Here is a 24,634-nt window from a genome sequence, read left to right as displayed (position 1 = left end):
AGCATCAAAATAATAATAATTTTTCGCCGTCACTGTTTTAGATGTTTTAGATGATTAATTCCCTTAAATGAACTTAATGTCTTATAGAAATAGAATACTAAAATAATTTTCAGTTTCATCTACACTGATCTACCTACTTGACATTCTTAAATAGACACACGTCACTCTTCAAAAACATGTAAATAAATATATTGTGATCTGAAAGATAGTCTTTTTAGAATTGATATTCTTTTGTCCCAAATAACATCAGTCATCAGCCCTTTAATACAGGTATTGGTGAAATAAGAACATTTAGCCATTGCTATTAAGTCGTTTATTATCAAAAAAAGATACAGAGTATAGATGTTGAAATACCTATGTAAAAATAATTGATAATGGAAATTGAATTTTTAAATTTTAAAGTAAGGAGATCTATAATATTAATATTAAGTTAAAACATAAAATTATAATATTTTTTGACTAGCAAAATAAATAAAAATTAAAAATTAAATAATATTAATTACTTAATTAATTAATATATTATAAATAGAACATTTTAATGGTCGTCTTCACTGATTAAACTGTCAGAATCTGCAGATGACCCCTCCATACTTCTGGGTAACGCAATTCTAGCATAATCATCAGTGTCAATTGATTTACAAAAATGAATAGCATACTTAAGTTTTTCATTCATTACATCCTGTAATTTAGTAAAAATATATTATTGTATCAGTAATTTTTCATATTATTAAATAATAAATATACTTACTTTATTACTGTAGCGAGGGATTTTCAAAAGAAAAAAACATGTATAGCTTTCAGGCAAAAAATTATCTGCCGGTGAATAACGATCAATAACCTACAACAAAAATAAAATAAAAAATAAAAAAAAAGTAGTCATATAATAATAAATATAATCTACTGACATGTAAAACAAAATCTCGGCCACGAAAATCTTCAATAGCTCTTGGTAATCTTGTACGTCCCCAAACAAATCGTAAAAACAATGACCGCTCTTGATTAGTAAATTCACTCAAAATTTCCCAAAACCATTGAACAAGCTTATCTTGAGCTTCAATGCCTATTTTAAAAATAATTATTTAAACTCAAATTTAATTATGTTTTTAGCTGCTATTATGATATACCTTTATATGTAACAATACTGAGTAGCATGTTTATAGGTATTTCTGGTGATCCACAAACCATGGTTTCTAATTCATTGCTTGTAAATATAGATAATAATGGTACAGGTATAACTCTAGCCATACCCTTTTGAACCATTTTTATTTGTTCATTAAACTCATGTAGCCTATATAAAAATGTGTATAGTTAAAAATGATATGTTTTGAAGTTATAAATAAAAAATAAATAATTATTACCTGAAATTTAAACAGGCTTGTATGTATTCATGTTTATTATTCAGTGTAACAAGTTTATGTTGACTGCTTAAAATAACTGTACGTCCTGTGGAAGATGTGGTACAAAATGATATATCAAGGTTTGTAAATTCATCTTCTCCATCTAAGTCTCGGACGTATAACAATCCTAAAGGGTGTAAAATGTATAATTATTACATTCAAAATTAACATGGCATAAAAATATTTAATTACCAGGAACATAATCTTTATCGATTTCAATCAAATCGGTAGGTGTAAGTTTCATGCCACACAATAATTTCCACATTGGTTCAGCAAGGTTTAAACTCAATGGACTACAGGTTCGTATTGCTATTCCAATTAATACACCTATTCATAAATAATTACAATTAGAAATAATAATTAATATTTAAAATCAAAATAATATAAGAAACTAATTTTATTTTATCTATAGTAATTTTATTATTTACCACAACAATAGAACCAATGCATTAATGCATACACAAATAAATTAAAATATACATTGTTAAGAACAACTACAATAATTATATGAATTATTATTTTGTTTTATATGTCAAGATATTAAAAATATAATTATTGTTTTAATTATTGATTATTAATGGTAATATAATATAAACATTAATTGCTAACATTTAATTCTTACCAAGAAATTCAAACATTTTCATATGAACTTTGGTTGTAGCTGATGGGTTCAGTATGAAACAATCTCGACTTGTCCCAGTATCTTCTCGGCCATTTGGTGTTTGTATTAAAATTGGTAAGGATCCATTTTGTAGCTCTTCACACATTTCAGCAATGCTTTCACTATATCCACCACCATAATCATCTACACTTTCACCTATAAATATATGAGAGTTAAAATTATTTTTCATACTGATGTCTGTTAGTAATCTAAAAATAACTATTAAATTAGTATTCATAAATATATTAAACTAACCAACAAATTGAACTTTCCATACACGATGATATAAAAATAAAGAATCTTCATCTAAAAAGTCCATATTTTTTACCATTTGTCCAAATACTGTATGTGTATAATCATTACATGTTGATTTTCGTGTTTTACGTGTTCTAATTCTATTTAGTTCAAATATTGGTCCATGTCGCTGTTCTCTGATCATTGATAATTGAAGTATCTGAACACAAATTAAAAATATTAATTAATGTCATCTCTATACTTTTTATAAAAGTTACAGTAATATTTTTCATACTTTTTTAAATATGATTTCTTTCACTGGAAATACCATGTATGATCGTATTGCATCTAAACTAATTTCTCCTCGTATTGGCAAAAATAATAACACAGTTTGGTTGATTATGGTTGAAAAATGATGCAAAAATAGTAATCGATTTCTTAATTCAGGCACACCGAATTCTTGTAATATATCATATTCTAGTGGTATTGTAGTTGGAGTTGAGTTATCTGTTTGACAAGCTTCATCACTAGACCATGCAAATGAATGAGCAGATCCACAACTTACTTGTTGAATGCGTTTTCCCTAAGATATTTAAAATATAAAATAATGTTAATTAAAATTAATCAAATTTTAGTTCACCTTAAGAGCTGCAATAGGACGAGGTCTAGTAATTGGATGTGCTGTACCATCACCTAGTTGACCCTCATCATTATCTCCCCAGGCATATACCTCTCCATCATCCGTCAATGCTAGTACATGAAGTGATCCTAAATAATAAGGTGAATTATATTTATGAGCCTTTGATAAAATATAATTTGTTTATACCTGTGGAAAATTGAACAATTTTTTTGCCCTGTAGTCCACTAACTGGTTTTGGCTTACGTACATGATCACTAAATCCATGGCCAAGTCTAAAATAATCTCCTTTACCCCTAAAAACAAAAATATTACATTTATAAATAATAATAAAATTTTTAATTATTTACCAAGTGTATAGTGTTCCGTTTGCTGACAATGCAACTGAGAACTGTGATCCACAATCAATTTGAACGATTCCTTTGCCCGAAAGTGATTCGATTTTACAAGGTAACTAATACATACAAATAATGACAAATTATTATTATTAGTTATTCATTTTTATCAGTATTTTTAGTTTTAATTGTACATACTTTACATGATTCTGAAATATTGTGTCCAAGTTTTCCATAATCTCCATCACCCCATGACCAGACATTGTCATCTGAAGTGATACACATTGTTTGGGCATCTCCACTACCACAAGCAACTTTCACAACATGATAATTAACTAAACTTTGAACCTGAAAAGATAATATTGTGCAGCAATTCTTTTATTTTTTATGAATATTTATATTCTAGTTTCTATATTATAATAAATTTTATTATTATTTTTATTGAACTGAACTAAAAATGTGTACTAATCATTATTAATTAATGTAAATAGTTACCGATTTAGGGTATAAATAATCTTCATAATCACCATGGCCTAAACGTCCATATCGACCTTTTCCCCAAGTATACAAATGACCATAACTAGAAATTGCGGCAGAATGGAAACCGCCACAAGCAATATCAATAATACATTTACCATTTAAACTTTGTACTAGTTGAGGTTTTGAATGTGAACTGTAAAATTGTAAATATGTATGTTATTGAAATAAAAGTGAAATTGTTATGTAAAAATTAAATCACTTACACTCTATTTCCAAGCCCCAATTTGCCATCATCTCCATCTCCCCATGCATATACTTCCCCACTACTTGATAAAGCTAAACAATGACGACCTCCTGAATTGACAGCCACCTTAACAAAAATAATTATAAATTGTAAATAACTATACAAATCTTATATATATATATAAAAACAGTACCTTAATTATGTTACTAAGGCCTTGGATAAGTTGAGGAGTAACTACAAAAGGATTTCTTGGATTATATGGACCTATACCAAGACGTCCACTTTCGGTAAATCCTGTATGTACAAGCAAATTTATAAGCTATTATGCTGATATGTATATTATTTAACTAAGGTAATCATGCTGCTTATTTATGTACCAGAAGCGTAAACTTTTCCATATGAAGTAACTGCAAACATAGTTTGCTCTCCTCCAATAACCTGAATGGGTTTCAAAAGAGACAAAGAATCACATGCTAATGGTTTTTTAATTTGACTAGAATCCATACATGCTAGTTGACCTCTATGATTGTGACCCCAAACATATACTACTTGACCATTTCCTCCCCAAGTCATATTCCAATCTTCAGGTTTACTTAAAAAAAAATAAATAATAATAATAGAAACATTGTTTTTGTATTTAATTGGGTAAATTATAATTATCAATTAATATAAACTACCTATTTAACCACTGTAACAGTTGTTCATCATGCTCTTTTGTGAATTTTAAGTTGTCGGTAAATATATGTTCAGCATCTCTATCATAACTTTTATCAATGCATTTTATTTTTTTGTGCACTTGATTAATAAACTCTTCTGGCATTTTTTCTCGATTAATCAAAGCCTCAGCCACATCAATACCAAAACAGTAATCCACAAACCAGGAAGCATCAAAATGCCAGAAACGTAAACTATGGTTTAACCATTTCAACATATACACTAAAGACTATAAAAAATAAAATATATTTTATTAATATTTATTAAATTTTATTTTAGACTGGGTAGTGAAATAAATACTTTAAAATATTCAGAATAACAAAGTTGTTTTCCACATAATACAGCTGTTTCTTCGTATTCAAACTGCTTGAACATCAAATGTTCAGTACGGACAAGTATATCAGCTACACAACCTTCTCCATATGGTAAAACAAATAATTCATAGGCCACATCTAGGTCACGTTTGAATATTACACTCAAATTTTTGATACACCAAATTCTTTCTTCAAGAGCTATTTTATAATGTTTTAAATATTAATAAAGATAATTAATTTTAAAATTAAGTATTTTTCATACTCAGTGTAGTTAAATGTAATGACAACATTAATGTAGCAGTAAGTCGTTTAGTAAGTGATGGATCGTTTAGTCGTTTGAGAGATTCTTGTAGTAGACTGCGAACAACTGGTAAACATGGTCTTGAAAGTACTTCACGGTCAGTACCACTTTGTCTTGTTAAAGGCATAATTGGATATACAACAAAACGCCAGCCCCAACCATTTAAAGATTTGTCACTCATAAATTTCCAATGAAGTTCATCACCTAATAATTATATAAACATATCATATATTTACTAATGAGTATTAAATATTGAATAAAAATTATTAACGTTGGATGAATAATGGCGTAGTCCATTCTGTATCTCTTCCTGATCGGACACTGATGACATTTTCAGCACCATCCATTAATGTTAATGTATCTTTGAGTTTTTCAGTTGAACAGTTTTGGTTAAACTCAATGTATAAAGCGATTGCACCTAATGATAAAATATTTTTAAATTTAAGATCATTTATAAAGCACATAATGTTTTTCTTTTGGAACATTTTTAAAATAAATCCTTTAAATGAAAAAAATTAATTTCTTAAAATACCAGGTATAGATACATATCCAGATAGATATGATTCATCTTGATAAGGATGAGAACTCTCCTGAACTGCATGCTTTGAAGGTGGTGATACAAAGAATGAACAGTGCGTGTAAATAGTTTCCATCTCTGACACACAATACTCCAATAATAGTTTTATATGTTTGTTAGAGTGTATAAATGCTATAAAATGAATATGTTGTAAATTATTATTCAGTTTGTTATACATTAATGAAAAGATTAATGTTCTTACAAATAAATGTGTTTGTTAAAATAGACTCTGCAGTTGGGCCAAGCCTATATACAGATGCTAGTTTTGCCAAGTCCAACAATAATCTGACGTTTTTTTCATCCAATGTACTTATAAAACTATCAATTGTTTTATTGGTAAGCAATGATGTGTCATTTAATCCAATCACCTATAAAATATGTTTCAATTTTAGTATACATTTTTTAACAATAATTGAAACAATCATTTACTTGATTTTTTGATTTTATAGTAGCAGCAACAATTGACATAGTGTTGGTTGCCTTTGATGATAATGTACTTGTTGATGTGGTAAGAGATGATGGAATATGTAATGAATTTTCTATACTGTCTGGGGTTATCTCATTACTCTACAATTTTAAACAGAAATAAAAATATTGTCATTTAAAATACCAAATATATTTACGTACTAAATGTAAAAAATTTACATCTAAAACTGGAGCAGGTGCTTCACCGCCCCCTTGATCTGATTGAATTATCTCATGATTTATGTTAACATCTAAAAATATATGAAAACGAACTAAGAACCACAGTGCAAGAATTTTTGCAAAACTGATAACAATACAATTTTTTACCATCATTAGAAGGGGGTATAAGAGCAGCAAGTACAATTTCTCGAGCTAAAGTAATCCGTAAAGCATTCAAGACATGTTGAAGAGCATTTTGCTTTGCAGCAGCTGAGTCTAATGATAATATTGTCCTTGATAAAGAATCCTTTTCGCAATTATTTTGATCTTCTTCAATTTTCATTTTGGATTCAATATTTTCATCTAATATTAATAGTATTGAATATTTAATAATATATACCAATACTAAAATAAATATTAAATATATACTTAAAACTGTAGCTCCCATTGAATCTTTTATTCGAGTAAATTGCACATGTTCATGAGACATTAGCAGTGGTAGCATAGGGCATTTCCAGGCAATAGATTGGGAAGAACCACAACCGACACGATTTATTTTTATGTTATTGAAGTTGGTAACCAATCTAGGTTCTTGGTTAGGATTTGTTGTACCATTACCTTGTTGACCATGATCATTATCACCCCAACAATAGACCTGAAATTATACTTAATAAGATTAAAAACTGGAAAATTTAGTAAATAATAAATATATATCATAAATGACATAAATATTAACATAAATAAAAATAAAAATATTTGAACTTAGATATAACTTACATCTCCTTGTGTAGTTACAGCAATACAATGTAATGTGCCAACAGCAATATAATCAATTGAAACTAATTTCAGTTGATTAACTAGAGTTGGTCTTCTTACATGTTCACCTCTACCCAATCCTAATCTGTAGTACTCACCTTTACCCCATGTCCAGACCTTATAAATATAAATAAAATAAAAAATATTTAAAAACATGAAATAAAAATATAATACTAAAAAATTTTACTTGACCGGCTGCAGTTAGTGCAACAGAAAATTGGGCACCGCATGCTATTTGTACAACTCTGTGTCCATCTAATCTTTCTACTTGTTGTGGAGTACAACAACCATCACTACCACCTCTACCGAGTTTACCAAAATCTCCATCACCCCATGAATAAACATTACCTTCACCGTCTAAGGCAAGAGTTTGAGCATCTCGACTCCCACATGCCACTTGAACAATATTTTTTCCAATAAACTCTTTGACCTGTGATGAATAAAGAAATTTATTACATCATATTTAATATTAATACATGATTAATATAATAATAGGGCTATAGCTAGGTACTATCACTATAGAGCTATTACCAGGGGTGTAATATACTAATATCACAAGATAAAATTTAAGATAGGATTTAAGTACCTATACAAATAAGTATATTATTTATTATTATTTAAATACACAAAATATTTTTTATAAGTAATAAATCAAAATGTATCTATCATATTAACATTACTATCCAAATATTCAAATATAGCAATATTACGTAAAATATTTTTGTCCAAACCAGAAACCAGATACTTTTAGGAAGTTTAAGATTTTTAACTATCTATGATTTACTATCAGCCAAGATTGTTTATGATAATGTTGATCTTATCTACCTAGAAGGATTTTATTTACTAAAAACTAACTATTTGACAATATAAGGGAGGGAGGGAGTAAAAAGATAAAATAAATTAGAAATTAGGGGGCAAATTAAATGTATTGTCAATGTGCTAAAGATTCTAACTATGGCCCTGCATAATTAATAAAAATTTAATAATTTACAAGTTTTGGAGTGAATTGAGAGACTTCATCACCGTGTCCTAATCGACCATACTGTCCTTGACCCCAAGTATATAATTCTCCTTCAGAGGTGATTGCAGCACTATGAGCACCACCACAAGCTATATAAAATATTCTTTTGCTCAACAACGAGTCAATTAATTTTGGTGTGTCCAAAGTAAGAGTATCACCATGACCAAGTTTACCGTCTTCGCCATCACCCCATGATAAAATCTGTATAATATAAAAAAAATTATGTATCACTAAGGATTAAATACTAAAAATTAATAAATAAAGAAAATTTTTTGACAAACATGAACACATGAATCAAATATGGTTTAAAATCAAATGTTTGAGAAATTACATGTGCAATACACCAGCAAAACATATCAATAATAACATTTTTGATAAAGGAATTATATTTCAATCTTTAATCATTTCTACAGAAATTTATGAGCAAAAGAATAAAAATTACTTTTCCATCAAATGATAATGCCATTGCATGTTTTCCACCAGAATGTACAGCTACATTTTTGATAACAAATTGACTGAGACCGGGTATTTGCCGTGGTGAACTAACTTTACCACAGAATGGTATACCTAACCGACCACCACTACTGTCTCCACACACAAACACCTAAATTAACAATTTTGGTAAGTAAATCGATATTGAAAAAAATAATTACTTTAGTCCAGCTATAGAAAGTTTACCTTTCCCTCATTTGAAACAATAAACAATGATTTTGATCCTCCAACAATTTCAATTGGCTTAAGCGCAGTTAGGGCTTCATTAAAAGTTGGTATTTTTACCTTAGATCCATTCAATCCTCCTAGTTGTCCCTTATCATTTAAACCCCAAACATAAACAGCATATTCAGAATCCACTCTGATTTTTGATTCTACTTCTGGCTGAGGTGGAAATTCCTAAACATACATCCAATAATAAAATAATAGAAACAACTTATTAATGAACAAAGATAAAAATATTTATAAATTATTTTTATATTTAAGATTATAGGTTACTTGTACAGCATCAAATTGAGGTGTTAATGAGTTTGATACAATTTCTTGATTAATAATCATCACATCAACTTTCAATCCAGTTATAATACAAGTTTTCTCATTAGTACGCATTGTTATTTCTACACATTTATGGCACTGAAATTAAATTGATTACAATTATTTTATCTTAAGTATTATTTTATTTTTATAAAAAACTACCAACCTACCTACCAATTCTTGTAATATATTACATTAAAAATATTATTAAGTCTTCAGTCTCTTTAAATGTTAACAATAAATTGAGTCAAAATAGTAATAACAGTTCAGGGGCGAATTGAACTAAAAGTCACCAAAATTTAGATCTAAAGTGGCCACATATGTGTATTGTTTATTAAAAAAAAGTATATTAAAATAAAACCATATTTTTTACATCCTCCATATTTTCAAAAAAAATTATAATATTGAACTTATGTAACAAACTGTGGTCTTTCTTCTATTATAAGTTTCTTTGAACTAAAATAAAAGTTTTTTATAAAAAGAAATTTCCATTTTCATCATTATTAAGTTTAGCTATAAGTATAGTAAATACTTTTCATATACAAATATAATCAAAAAAATATCTTCAACAAACATATCTAAAATTTGTATTTAATTTTATTAACAACCACTGGCCACGTGGCCATAAGGCTATAATAGGACTGGTCCATCAGCACATTCTATGGTGTCCTGATGGGCCAATCCTCCACTGAACACAGTAAAGTTTTAAGATTGATAGCATGTATTTATAAAACATTATTTAATTCTGAATAAACTGAAAATATTTCTATATTGAACCTACAATAATGATACCTATGAAACAACAATTTTCTAATTGCAAATGTTGTCATATTTAAATGCATATATGAATGTATTTTTGGTTACTAACTTCTTAGTTCTAGACTAATTACTTAACTATCCCTTATGAGTAGTTTATTAGTAGTATAACACTTATCCAGCAAGTAATATATTAGTCTCAACTTATTTAAGATTCAGAGCTATAATTTTCTATCTTTCCAATAAGTTAAAACAAAATAATATATTTATTATAACATTTCAAGTTACTTTATTCACTGAATGCAGAAGTTGTAAAGTTCGATCCAAAGAGTTAATCACCACGCGATTAACTTCTTCCATCATATTAAAACTTACACCAGCATTCACAATTACAAATAACGGTTTACAATTCTCATTCTCTTCATCTAATTTCATTAGCAAAGAACGAATTGCAATATTTGGCCTAAGCTCCAATTTTATCCAATGCTAAAAAAAAAAACAATAGTAACTGCATTAGAAAAAAATATACATTAGGGCCTTTCTAATTCAATTTTTTAAAGTTAGTTTTTTCAATTTTATTATTATAATACATATATTATAGCAACAACATAAAATGAAAATGAAATTACCAATTCATTGATGTTACATTATTTATTTAATTGTATAGATTTTAAAAACCATAATTATTCACACTCATGTTATAGAATCTTGGAAGTCATATTAATTTATTAATTGAATATTGTTTTTATAAGGATTAATCAACGAGTCTGGGACACAATAGAACAAGTAATGTAAGTAGCGTTTCTCAAAATTCAAAAGAAATTTTATTTAGTTTAATTTTGATATGTTTTTAGTTTTTAATAGGTAGTGATAACAGCAATGGCATTCTTAAAAAAGAAATTAGAAGAAGTAGCCGCAAAATACATGCTGCACTAAGGACTTAACAATGTTAGTATCAATCAGAAATGTATACATTTATATTATTCAGTACCTATTCACTATCAGAGAGTAATACTCAATAATTGTTATTTTATGATAGCGAATTAGAAAGAATTTTGATTTTTATACGTTCTTAATGTTTTTAAAAGTACAGCATCAATTAAATAACTAGTATGCAGCAAGTATGCTGATGCTACATTAAAGTTATCTACCTTCTTTTGTCTAAATTAGATTTAATGAAGAGATAAAAGAAAATATAAATTTGAGATTGATTAATACATTTGTGATATTATCAGTTTTTTAAGAGACATAAGCATAGCTTATAAAGTTACAACATAAATCATAAGTTAACTTTAAAATTTTTCTTTTAATTAACTACAATATTATACTTTCATCGTATATTTGAATTTAATTAAAAACATTATTTTAATTTTAAATTATCCTAATTTTAATGTAACAAATATTTTTTAATAGTAAATATTTGTATAACTAATGTCAAGATTGATTCATACTGAAATAGTTATGAAAAGATGTCCTAGAATCCTAGATCAATTAATTAAAAATGTTTATTATTTCTTACAACTCCTTTAGGATTTTCACTAGTCCAGCGACTATCTGATTTCCAGTCAAATAAATTGGGGAGTAGATTTTCTTCTGCAGAAGAAGTGCATTTTGTAATGAATTCAGAAATTTGTTCTTTATTTGGATGATTGGATAGTATTATAGTATTTTTATCTGAAAAAAGAAATAATCAATTATTTATTAATTATCTTATTCTGATTTATGATCAATTAATAATATTAAATGCTCAATTAATATTTACCATCATTAGATTCTTGAGGTAAACTTGTTTTTTCATTAAGTTTATTGTTGTCTATAAAATCACATTCATAGGGCGAAGTACCAAAATCTATTAATTCTATATGAATATATCGTACCCAATACGCAACACCAATAGACTTCCATTCCACCTATAAATGTATTAGTAATATATTTATTATGTTTGAATATTTTAATTTTGGGTATAAGCTAATATATAAAATGTATAAATTCAAAAATACCTTTATATTGAGATCATGTAGTCCACCATCTCTCATAATTTTAATAACTTTACCTTCACATCCAACATCAATATTTTCATACTCTCTACAACACCGTACAATCATGCCTACATCAACAGCATATTTTACATAGTTAGCATATCCATCAGCACTGTCAAAATCATTACGTTTTTTAAATGTTACTTTTTCGTCACTAGTAGGCTGTAAAAAAAATACCATTTGAATAAATTAAAAGTGAAATCAGGGTTGGGATGTATTATACCTGATTGTATAATAATGATGTATTATACCTCACGTATTAAATGTAATATGTTTTATACATGGGTACAAAAATTTTTAAGTGTTTATTATGCACTTAAAATTGAAGAAAAGCATTTAAACTCTAGCAAAGATTATTAATAATAAGAAAAATACCTAAATTATTTGATTTTAATTTTGAGTATTTAATATAAATAAATGTATTATAATGTATTATAACACCTATAACTATTAACTAATGATACTTTAAAAAAACATAAGATTTTATTGTGTTATACATTTTATGCCGTATAAAATGTATAATACGTTGACACGTATAAAACTTTTATACACAAATTTCCCCAACCCTGGTGAAATCAATACAAAACTTACATTTTCATGACATTCTTCTGTTGCTGATGATTCATCTCTATCTGAAAAATCTTCATATGATGATAAAGTGTCAGTGACATCAGATAAACATTCATTTTTTCCTTCCATTAATAAGGAAACTAATGTATCTAATGAAGTATAACCATGTGCTTCAATAGCACTAAACACACATTGCTTATTGAAACCCAAATCAGATAATTGAGCTAAAAGCATATTTAATGTACTTTTTGAAAAATATTTTGACCATTTAAAATGTCGCACAGAACTAGATTGAACGTCGATTGTTAAGTACTGAGTTAAATTTATGGCTGCTTCTTCCAATTCTTTTTTTGAATATTCTGGTTTTATTGGAGAGGGTTGAACAGCTTTTGATAATATTAATTGAAATAAGTTCTCAGATTTCCCATCACTTGTTGTCAGTTGTGTAAGTATTTTACGAAGCAGTATTGGATTTTTTAATAAAGCATTAACAACTTTTATACCAGCTAATAATGCCTTTTGATAGCAAAGAAGAGACTCGTCGACTAATCCTCCTAAGAATTAACAATAAGAAAACAAAGTAAATTTCAAATAAATTTGAATATAATTTAATTTGGTTTAATTCATAGACCTTATATTAATAGACCGGCCTTTTGTAAACGTAGAATGGTTATAAATAGAGGGTGCTTTTCGGTGACTAAGTGACTGTAACACTGTACATTATACTTGACATACAATGACAACATTGATGTTTTATACTGTACACCACTGCGGTATATCTGACCGGTTACTACCACAGCTATTTTAAAGGCAAGACCAGTCTATTAGTATAAGGTCTATGGTTTAATTATATTTTACCTGTAACCGTTTTAAAACTTTGATTAGTAATGACTGCAGAAAACATTGTTGTCCATGTATAAAGCATAGATTCTGATATAAAGTCCAAAGAAATTGTACAACTTGGAATATGTTCTATATCTTTGATAAAAAAGCTTTCTGTTTGCCCAGTGTTGTGTACTAATACTTTGAGTTTTCCTTTTTTCTCAATGCTCATCACAGTTGCTACAGTTAAATATAAATATTAAAATATACTAATGCAAAAATACTAAAAACTTTATTACGTGTTATTATATAATTTTAATTATTACTCATATTAGGAAATATACTTGTACAGTAGTACATGCCAGAATCGAGTAAACAAGAAAAACAATATTATTTTTGATTTTATGTTCTAAATTATACTTCTAAGTTTTAAATAATTAACTTAATTCAAACTTAAACGTTTACATATTGTTATAATGTTTAATTAACTAAAACTTAATTTAATTTTTAATATAAATAATATTTAATATTGTCTTCTTAGCAAATAAGCATTTAGATTTTTAGATATAAAATACAATTTAAATGTTTAAGAACTTTTTAATTTATTTTTATAGTCACTATAAAACATAATAATGAGAATTGTTGTTTAATGTAATAATATTTATTGGAGTATTTAATAATAATAAAAAAAATAAATTAGTAAACTAACCTTCAGTTTCTCCTTTAATCAATACATTTCCTCCAATTCTAGGTCGGTTATCAAAACCTCCAATTACCATTAATGAAGCCATTGCACTATATGATAAACCTTGTAGTTTCTATAAAATGACAAAATATTATTTCAGAATAGGTCGCCAAAATAAATATTTTTACTTACAAACACATTTTTTTCAAGAGTAGGGTTTGCTAAATAATCAGTTGCTGATATTATATTCAAAACAATCAAAGAATCAAAATAAGGAGGTAAATCAGTAGTTTTTTTTGGTTGTATACACTTTTTGTTATTATATAACGTACGTAACAAAAGAATACATTCTTCAGCTATGGTATTTGAACATGAAGCAGTTAAAGGCACTGTTGGTTTACCATCTTCACAAATAGAAGTAAGTTAATATACATTTAATAAACAAAAATAATATAAATACAAATATATTTACCGATTACATCATATTTGGAGTTACTTTGTAATACTGAAGATCCAATAATTTCCATAAGAGTTTCTACTACAGATGTAACAACGGACGAATCAACCATTTCAGGTGTAACCAAAAGTTTGATTAACTGTATGGTTTGTACCTAGTATAAATTTGAAATTTTACATAAATAAAATAAGGTAAATTTAAAAATATTATAAACAGAATGATCTTGTAAATTAACCTGGGTAGCCAGAGTGGAAGATACTGTTGGAGAATGAGAAATAATTGATAAAAGCATGTCAATCCACTGTTTACGTGCAAATTGCTGTTTATATTCATCAGATATTTTTGAAATGATTTTTAATAGAGAAATGTTGATCCATTCAGAATGAAAAAGTGTGGCATTCGAAATATTTGAACTTAAACAACTCTTCTAAAAGTCAAAGATAATATCATAAGTTATACAAATATGTATATCCAGATAAAAAAAAGAAACAATTAATTTCACCTCCAAAGTATTATAATAATATTTTGAAAGAATTTGAATTGAATTTTCATTTTGAATTGAATGAACAGCACTCGATAATGAAAGACAGTTAAGAAATTTTATCATGACACACTTGAGTATATCAAATGGGTTTTCTGTTGAGTTTTCATGTATTTCTGTAAATTAATTCACAATTTTATTTTTAAATAATAAAAGAGTTAGAGTATGTTAAAACTTACCACCATTATTAGTGCAAGAAACATTACAATCTGATTCTTCATCATCTCCTGCATCTAATCCAGGTGCTAGTTTTAGATCATATTTTCCTTCTTTACCCATTCTATAAGAATTAGATACTCCATGATCCCAAAGAACTCTAATCCAACCATCATCACCTATTTTACTAACAATTTGTCCTTCACCAGAAGGTGAACCATCCTATAAACATACAAATTCAACATAATATAAATTCAAATATAGACAAACTGATTTTATACTTGATTTTCCCATTTCCAATCTTCACCACGAACCACTCTAGCACCTAATTTTAAGTAAGGTATGATGTCTGCTCCTCGTAAACACTTAATTTTATTTAAATCCTCTTCATAAATAATCTGCTTTGTATTTATTTTTTCAATTGGTCGCTTTGCAGCAAGGTCTAAGGTGTTAATAATGGAGTTAATTGCTGATAATATACTAGAATTAATTAACAGACTAGATTCTTTGTCATTTAAAATTTGTGTTATTGATCCAAATGTTGCAATAGCAAATCTAAAAATATATAATTGGTATAGAACACATTAATTAAAATATTATTGTTTTATAAAATTACCGGCACCAAGTCATTATTTTTATAGTTGTTATTTTATCTCGAATTCCTACTGATTTATGAATTTTTCCTATTTGAGATACAAGCATTTTAATTTGTTCCAAAGCACATCTCATGAAATCGCATTTAGCTATTAAAAGCTTAAGTTTATAAGTCACCGATATGAGTTCTACTTCATTGTTTCTATAATAGTAGTATAAATTTGAAATTAATATTATAAATATTTTAAAAACGTATATATTACCTTGATGAAGAACTGTTTGGTAATGCAGATAGCCAACCTGATATAATACTATATTTTACAGAACTTATTGATGTAGGATTTTTAAATAATTTATAAATAAGTTCATAACCAGTTTGTATTATATTACATCTATTTATCTAATTTGACAAAACATAAAAAGATATTAATAAATAATAAATATTGACCAAGGCTATATCAATAAGTAAATGTTATACTTACTTCTGAGTGCAATAACTTTCTTATTTCTTGGATGTTAACATTTGATAGAATAAATGATAAAATCATTTTACTGATTTCTATCCGATTGTGTTTATTAGATATTAATTCAGTATCATTTGTATTTTTAATTTGTTCAGAAATACCTTATAATAAAAAATATAACAATTAAAATCAAACTAAAAATGTAAGATTAATATTATACCATTTTGTAAATTATTTGGTGCTGGTACATATTTTATATTGGGTATCATAACAAATTTGTTCATGTCTTCCTATAAAAATTACAACATTTACAATTTATATCAAATACCAAAATTATACATTAAATAAATTACTAACTTCTTCATTTAAAATACTTTGTAATGGAAGATTTTGGTTTCGAGCTTTATGGTTCCTAACATTTTTCTTTGTTTTTATACTAGAAACAACGGAATTAATCACTGTTTTCCATCGAGATTCAGCTTTTAAAATAGGTAATTTTTTAGCAGCAGTTATTTTAGAAGATAAAATTGGACTTAGTTCATTTAGTAAAAACCTAAATAGTCACATAATATTTTAGATAGAAATACCAAATATCAAACTTGATTATGGTTATTATAACAGACCTGCATCGATCCAAAATAGGGGAACATGTTTCTTTATAGTTTAAATTCATGTCCTGTTTCATTTTGAGAATTTGTATTTTAATTTGACCAAACAGCTTAAAAATGATGTCCAATGGTATTGATTTTTCTATAAAATCAATAAATAAATTATAAATAATTTTTAAATAAAAAATATATGATAAGAGTCCATAATTGCTACTAGAATAACCTAACTATTTTTGTTTAAATAAAGCAGATATTTCCACTTCAATATAATATCTTTAGTGTCTTAATACTTAATAGAATCAAATTTTATTTTAATAATATTAAGTTTCAGACGTTTATCTGTTTCATTGTTAAAATTTTTCTTTTTACCTTTTTTATTAATTTCTGCTTTAGTCAAATTTAAATGTTTAACTAGTACTTTAGCTAAATTTTGAATTAATTCTTCAACAGGGTGATCAGGTCCATATTGTATTTGACTTTCAACTGATTTACAACTTTCTTTATACGTCAATATTAACAGTTTTGCACATTCATCCTAATTAAAAAAAAAATAGTACTAAATACAGATTTATCTTTAATTTATTTTTTTACTCACATAGTTATTATTTTTACTATCATCAATGCCAGCACGTAATAAAGGAAACCAAATATTAAAACATTGATAACTAGATTGAGGTTGGGAAAAAGTAGTTAGCCAATGTGCATGAAGCCCCAACAAGTAACCAAGAGTTCGATGAATGTCTAAAAGCAGCGGTTCTGTCAAATTTGATTCAATAGGCTACACAAAATAAAAAATTATATTTTATACTAAAATAAACAATTATAATACTAATTACTCACTTCTACTATGTCCTCATCTGGATCCAAATAATTTCCAACAAAACAGGACTGTAAAGTTTCTTCAGGCATTTCAGTTAATACATGTTCATAAATAGATGATGAGTGTAGCATAGTAACAAATGAATAATTCATTTCACTAGATCTGAATATTGTTAACAATAATTTTAGTAAAAATAATATAACAAAAATAACCTGTAAATACCTAGTTTCTTGAACATCATACACTTTTTTATTAAACACAACCCAGTGTCCTCCGTTTCTATTATGATTTTCTAAATCAGGTTTTCGAATCAACATAACATCGTCAACATTTTTATACCATGTGTTACAAGTATGGCCTGTTAATATATAATAATTTTATCTCATTATCAATAGGGAACCATTATAAACTAGAAGAAATGTTTAGTTTTATGCACTTACTAGAAAACCCAGGCCAGGACAAATTATCATCTTCTTCACGTTCTAAATTTGGGGTCATTAAATTAAATGCATCCAAAGCATTGAGTAGGGGTAAGAAAAGATTAAACCAATCAGTATTCCTTAAAAACAGAGGGTTTTTTTGATGAACCATAATTAAGCTTATTAAAAGCTCCATAAATAACTTATCTAAAAAAAGGTAAATATTAAAAACAAAATATTAATAAGTTAAATTTAACATCATACCAAATCCAGTTACACTTATAACTTTTGTGATAATTTGATAGTGCTTAGAACTTCGAGATGCTACATGATTAGCTAGTCTTATAATTTGACAGGAACGCTTGACAAAATGACTTATATATTTTGAAAGCAGCATTTCAGCACCTTGATTATTCATATCTTAAATAATTATATTATTATCTTTAATTAAATATATTTAAGAGATAAATAAGAGATTTATATAAAAACAAATATAAGAGATAAATTATACCATATATTTTGCTATAATTATATATTTATATGTAAATAAAAGATTCAAGTTAATTTAATTATTTTATTTATAATGAAATGTATAAACAAAAAAAAATACTAAGATAATACATAAAGTGATAATAATAATAAATAGATATATTATAATTACCCAGTTCACAATGGCATTTATCATTTTTATTTTTTTTTTGGCGATATATTGACATTATTAATAATCTTTGAAAAGTCATTATAAATTTTAAACTGGGAGATTGGTTGAAATTGCTTGAAGGCACTTTTACTGTATGGATTTGTGTGGAAAGACTTGTGAAGTAATTGCTTTAATTAAAAATAAGTTATCCTTACATTATTACAACTCATAAACTTCAATAATATAGAATATTACTATGATTAGTATGATTTACATACTTGAGTAACTGAGAAACTATAAAACAAAGAGGTATGTTTGTTCCATCAAAATTGTGTTTGAAGCTTTCAAAATTTTGAATGTTTTCATCTAAAAAATAAATAAATATAAAAAAAAAATTTAAAAATAATCTTATTAAGAAATATATTTTTCTATAACAATATTATCTAAAATAATAAACTTACGTTGAATAGCTTTTTGTAAAAATGTGTATAGAATATTGTCACCTAATAAACTGTTTGTAATAAGATTTATCATAAACTCTTGATTACCATTTATTGATTGAGATTCATCTAAATCAATAAGTTTTAAATAATTGGAACAATATTTAATTATCAAAATCAATAATTTCATACCATTTGGTGAAGTCAAAGGTTGTAATATAGTACATAACATATTAGCTCTTTCATTTGGTGTTTGAAATAGTATAAGCCATCCAACTTCTAAGGTCTTTTGAGCAGCTAACTTGACTGTATTTATTACTTTTGAGTTTGATGCCAACTCAGTAACTGTTTGACGTATACTTAATAATAACTTTGAGTTTCCAATAAGTCCAACAGTGTCAGCACTTACATGATTATTAATCATAGAATGAAACTATAAACAGAAATAATGTATTAAAAATAATTTAATAATATATTTAGACTTATATTTACCTGCAAAGTAAGTAAATGTAATACAGATATTAATACACATTCTTGCTGTTGAGATGGTGGCCAATCAATATATGTTTTATATTCTTTAAATTCATTAGACAAAAGTTGTTCTAAATAGTTTAATGTTTGAATTTGTAAGTCTGTTACAAATGATGTAGATATTCCAACATTAAATTCTTCACAATCGTACCAAGCAAAACACTTAAAAAATAACAAGTCAAGTATATTTATTTATGGTTATAATTCAAATTAACTGATTAATAAATTAAAATTTATTAATATTTATTAATGCATTTTAAAATATTTTAATTCATAATTTATTAATTTTAAAATTAATAAATTACAGCGGAGTGTCGATTATATGCACGTCAATTATCCACACTACAAAATTATTGTACAAATTTATTTTTAGTTTAATTTAATTTAGTTTTATCATTTTTTACATTTGTTTTATTGTGTTATATATACACATATTATGAAATAAAGATTATTTTATTATCTCCTACAGCTCATTTTAATGTAGAATGTATATTTAGTTGGTTTGTAAACGCAATTGAGTACACAGTTTTTATAATATGTAATTCTTTCTATCATTATTTGATTATCCACACCCCCTTGGTCACAATTAGTGTGAATAATTGACATTCTACTGTAGTAAATTCCAATTCTTTAAAAACTTAAAAGATTATAAATACAATAAACAAGTCAATATTTTAATTATTATTTGTGATTTTATAAATATTTACTATAATGAAATTAAAAACAGATATTTTTATCAAATTATAAATTTTATTTTAGCAACTATATTTACTTGATTTGGACTACACGCAATTTTTTTCACTTGTCTATTCAATAAACACTTAACAGGTCTACATTGTGTGGTGTTTTCATTGTCTAACTGACCCCAACAATAGACTTGGCCTGTAGCAGTCAATGCTAGTATATAATCATCTGCTAATGAAAGAGATGTAACTTGTTTGCCTGTTTATAAAAATAATAATATTTATAACATAGAAAACACATTTGAATATGTAATAGAAATTCACCATTTAAAAATTTGACTTCCTTAGGTCGATTGACACGAAATGAGTTATTGTGACCTAACATATTATTGTTACCTCTTCCCCAAGTAAACACATTGTTAGCACAATCGATAACAGCATTTACATCATTATGACAATATACTGATACAATTTCATAATCAAACACAATCATGCTGGGTATAACATTTAAAGATTTATCATCACAACCTAACAGAAAAAATATTATACAAATAATAAAAAAAAAAAACAGAATAGGTTTGAAAAACAAACTTCGGTCAGAGTTTCTATATTCAAATGAAAATACATATCCTTCTCGAGATAAAGCCAGTGTATTATTAATAGATGCTCCACAAGAAACTTTTGATACATGCCATTCTATCAAAAATAGGTAAATACATGTATGTTATAAACAATCATGAATTAGTTATTATTATAGAATGCGGATTTATATACATTAATTTAAAAAGTTTAAATATGTTACTACTAATAATATTTGCCCTAAAAATGTTTAAATACATAGTTAAATATTATCAAAACATATAGACTTATTTTTCATTAATCATAATCATAAACATATATTAACTAAATAATAATAGTTTATATAATAATAAAATTCTAGAAAACACAATTTTCAGTAAAAGATGAAATATGCATTTAAAAATATAAAATAAGTCTTTACAACATAAAAAAAATTAAATATACAAAAATATGTTTTGGCATTAATAGTTCCATTTAATCAATCTCTATGTCAGTAAGCAAATGTTGTGTTTACTAAGTATATCATAAGATCAATAAAAATCAAAATGCAGTTGCATACAAATCCGCACTCTAGCTATTAATATGTAGGTAATCACCTGAAATAGATTTAACTAACTCTGGAGTATAGCAACAATTACTACTGTGTAATATTTTACCCCACATGTACAATTTACCATCCTCAGTAACAGCAGCACTAAAATAATTTTAAATTGTATTTTATGTATAACTTAAATAATTCTCTACCTAAACTATTTCCTTTTTAATGTAAGAATATAATATTTTTCATCATAGATTAGAATATTAATAAGTTTATAAAAAAGATCATTATTAATATGGTTATAAATAGTTACCAAAAATCTTTTCCACACGAAACCATAACAACTATAATTTTAGAAAATGCTACAATTGGTTCTGGAGCAGGAAAAGAAGAATATTTTTGACCATGGCCTAAAGCACCAAATTCATTTACTCCCCAAGAATATACTTCTCCTTTTTGAGTAACTGCCAAGTATGTTTCATCATAAACATCAACAAATTTTATAGGTACATTCATCATTTGTTTTTCTTCGAAATTCTAATCATATAATTATTGTTTTTTCAATTATTTTAAATAATAATACAAATTAAATATAAAAATTCAAATTACCAATGAATCAATTGAATAACTAATAAAATATAGAGTTCCATTGGTTGTTACCACCAATATTTCGTTTCTTGAACACACTACAGACTCAACATGCAACCGCTCAAGGGTTAATATTACTTTTTTTTTGGTTTCAGGATAAAATTGTTTACCCCAATACTGTACAATATTCTTTTTATTCTTAATTTCATGCATTTTTTGCTATATTTTAAAATTTATAATATTATTAAGAAATTGTAGTTAAAATAGTATTTATATAGCTTATATTACTTGAAGCGTTAAGTAAGTGATAGCTATTTGGTCTAAAAATGATACAATCATTACAGCTGTTTGTTTCATGCCAGTAGGTTGTGGATTATCAGCATCACCATTTAATCTTAAAAAACTTTTTGTTACATTATCCTAAAATAAACATAATAGAAATTTATAAGTATAGTAAAGAACAATTCAAGAAAAACAAAATACTTTATTTGAACGAATCACATCATAGTTAAAATTGTTTTGAATTCTTGATACTACCCAATTTAAGCGACGGAGTGTTATTGTTAATAAATTATGTAAATGTCTATTGTAAATCCTAAAAATTAAAAATATATATTATATTAATTAAAATTTGAATAGATAGAACTAAGAATTACTTGTCACAGTGTAATCCCAATTCAAAAAACATTAAGACACATTGTAATATTTGACTAAGTGATTTTTTTTGTAATCCTAGTTCTAACGAAAGACATAAAGCAAATTGTCTGTCAGTGTTTGGAATGTGATTTACATGAATACTTTCATTTTCAGATACATTGATATTTCTAAAATTGCAATATAAAATATAAATTAAAATAATAGTTATTATTAAACATAAACATATATATATATATATATTAATTTAATAATACCCATTGACTACATGAAATAGGAACTTTGATGATCTTTCTAAAGTTTCAATCCAGAAAGTAGGAACATTGCTTTCATCTACAAGAAAATCTTCTGGAATACATTGCAGTGCTTCTAGTGAGTCTTTAAGCATTTGTGTGCATAAATCAGAATTATTTCCTGACCGCCAAGTACTGACTAGAAATCCAAATGAGAAGTTTAATGCTGTTTGTGTACCAATTTTAGCAAATAAAGACATTTTTTCCTCATCGTTAGTATTGCTAATAAATGTAAAAACAATTAATTGTATTAATAAATAAAATGAAACATTGTTAAAATATTATTTACTTTTTTATTTTAATGGAATTTTTACAACTTTGATGCATCATTATAGATGACTGAGTTTGATTATTTGATTTAGATTGAAAAAAAGAATCTCTATAAAAAGCACCAAAGTAACGAGAAGCAATAGCCATCCGAAGTTGTGTTCGATTGAAAAATAATGTTGAATAACATATATCTTCACATAGTTTCCTTTGTTCAGCCGCAAATACAGATATCAACGATTTTACATCATCTTTACCTAAACAAAAGATACTAAATTGAAGTATAAACAAATCATATTGTTATAAACATTAGAAAACTTACTACAATTAGGTTTCCATATCAGAGATTCAAACATTTGTTTAGACTTGAGTGTTTCGCTGACATCATCAGATTTACAAGAAATACAATTGCATACCTTGTCAGATGGATCATCTTTACATGGGCAGTTAACTGCACATAGGCCAATATAATAACGTCCAGATAGTTCTAATAAAAAAAAATGTTTATGTTTAATTAAAATTTATTCATTCAATTATAATGGACATGTTAAACCTTTTTTCGAATGCAGTAAATTGCTATTATCCACAGGAATAAGTTCAGAATCTTCTATCATCTCGTTCCAATAATTGGTAAGTTGATTTTCGTCCAATGCTTCATGGAGTTCTATTGCAAGCCATTTAGGATCAAAAGCAGTTTTTTGTTTTATAGTAAATTCAATTTTGGTACTCATTTTGATTTTGGTTCTAATAATGGAATTAATTAATGCATATAATTGTTATTCATTCAAATTTTTAAATAGTTTAGACTAAACACTTTTTTTTAACAATCATTTTGGATGGTTGTTGAAATTATTAATTAATGAAGACAAATTTATTTAATAAAACTAGTTGAAAACAGTATTTCATCTTAGGATTTAAAATGTATCTTATATTCTGATCCGTTTAAAATGCTTGTACTTTTGGGCTTTGGTCATTTGGCTTTTTAATCACAGACAATAATAATGACATATTGTACATTTTGTAAACGTTTTGTATACATTAAAAAGCAAAAAGAATTAAAGCCGACAGCGAGCCGTGTGCTGTAGTATTTTAACTTCTCATTGCCTAAA

The 24,634-nt window shown here is 26.3% G+C and overlaps 1 protein-coding gene across 3 annotated transcripts; it reads right to left on the bottom strand.

Moving 5' to 3' along the window:
- Window positions 1-298: 298 nt before the first annotated feature.
- Window positions 299-24,634, bottom strand: LOC132918399 (E3 ubiquitin-protein ligase HERC2). Of its 3 annotated transcripts, none has more exons than XM_060979605.1 (76): window positions 24,079-24,634; window positions 23,848-24,012; window positions 23,548-23,782; window positions 23,223-23,480; window positions 22,968-23,135; window positions 22,795-22,906; window positions 22,600-22,731; window positions 22,333-22,530; window positions 22,037-22,260; window positions 21,782-21,879; window positions 21,198-21,302; window positions 20,931-21,134; window positions 20,696-20,865; window positions 19,885-20,085; window positions 19,585-19,825; window positions 19,414-19,521; window positions 19,231-19,318; window positions 18,974-19,140; window positions 18,577-18,732; window positions 18,334-18,519; window positions 18,116-18,251; window positions 17,914-18,055; window positions 17,669-17,851; window positions 17,443-17,608; window positions 17,089-17,215; window positions 16,823-17,018; window positions 16,686-16,755; window positions 16,484-16,626; window positions 16,265-16,401; window positions 16,024-16,203; window positions 15,689-15,962; window positions 15,431-15,629; window positions 15,213-15,367; window positions 14,946-15,137; window positions 14,726-14,864; window positions 14,446-14,657; window positions 14,278-14,386; window positions 13,605-13,808; window positions 12,768-13,300; window positions 12,138-12,338; window positions 11,900-12,047; window positions 11,657-11,811; window positions 10,426-10,623; window positions 9,346-9,480; window positions 9,034-9,246; window positions 8,798-8,959; window positions 8,326-8,556; window positions 7,522-7,764; window positions 7,296-7,451; window positions 6,948-7,173; window positions 6,687-6,881; window positions 6,522-6,610; window positions 6,324-6,461; window positions 6,097-6,262; window positions 5,850-6,026; window positions 5,589-5,735; window positions 5,279-5,521; window positions 5,003-5,214; window positions 4,666-4,931; window positions 4,366-4,580; window positions 4,182-4,282; window positions 4,008-4,114; window positions 3,760-3,937; window positions 3,463-3,612; window positions 3,280-3,383; window positions 3,119-3,225; window positions 2,933-3,060; window positions 2,588-2,875; window positions 2,314-2,512; window positions 2,020-2,214; window positions 1,590-1,724; window positions 1,359-1,524; window positions 1,125-1,288; window positions 906-1,060; window positions 749-838; window positions 299-679 (listed from the first exon to the last, which is right to left on the bottom strand). In XM_060979605.1, exons 1-76 carry the CDS (start codon window positions 24,254-24,256, stop codon window positions 536-538), a joined length of 13,218 nt encoding a protein of 4,405 aa, XP_060835588.1. In that variant the 5' UTR covers window positions 24,257-24,634; the 3' UTR covers window positions 299-535. The 3 variants fall into 3 exon arrangements, with proteins under 3 accessions (XP_060835588.1, XP_060835591.1, XP_060835589.1); XM_060979608.1 differs by having other exon boundaries at window positions 6,540-6,610; XM_060979606.1 differs by having other exon boundaries at window positions 9,352-9,480.

The sequence above is a fragment of the Rhopalosiphum padi genome, chromosome 1 (assembly GCF_020882245.1).
Source record: "Rhopalosiphum padi isolate XX-2018 chromosome 1, ASM2088224v1, whole genome shotgun sequence".
NCBI lineage: Eukaryota > Metazoa > Arthropoda > Insecta > Hemiptera > Aphididae > Rhopalosiphum > Rhopalosiphum padi.
This window is presented reverse-complemented; position numbering and strand designations above follow the sequence as displayed.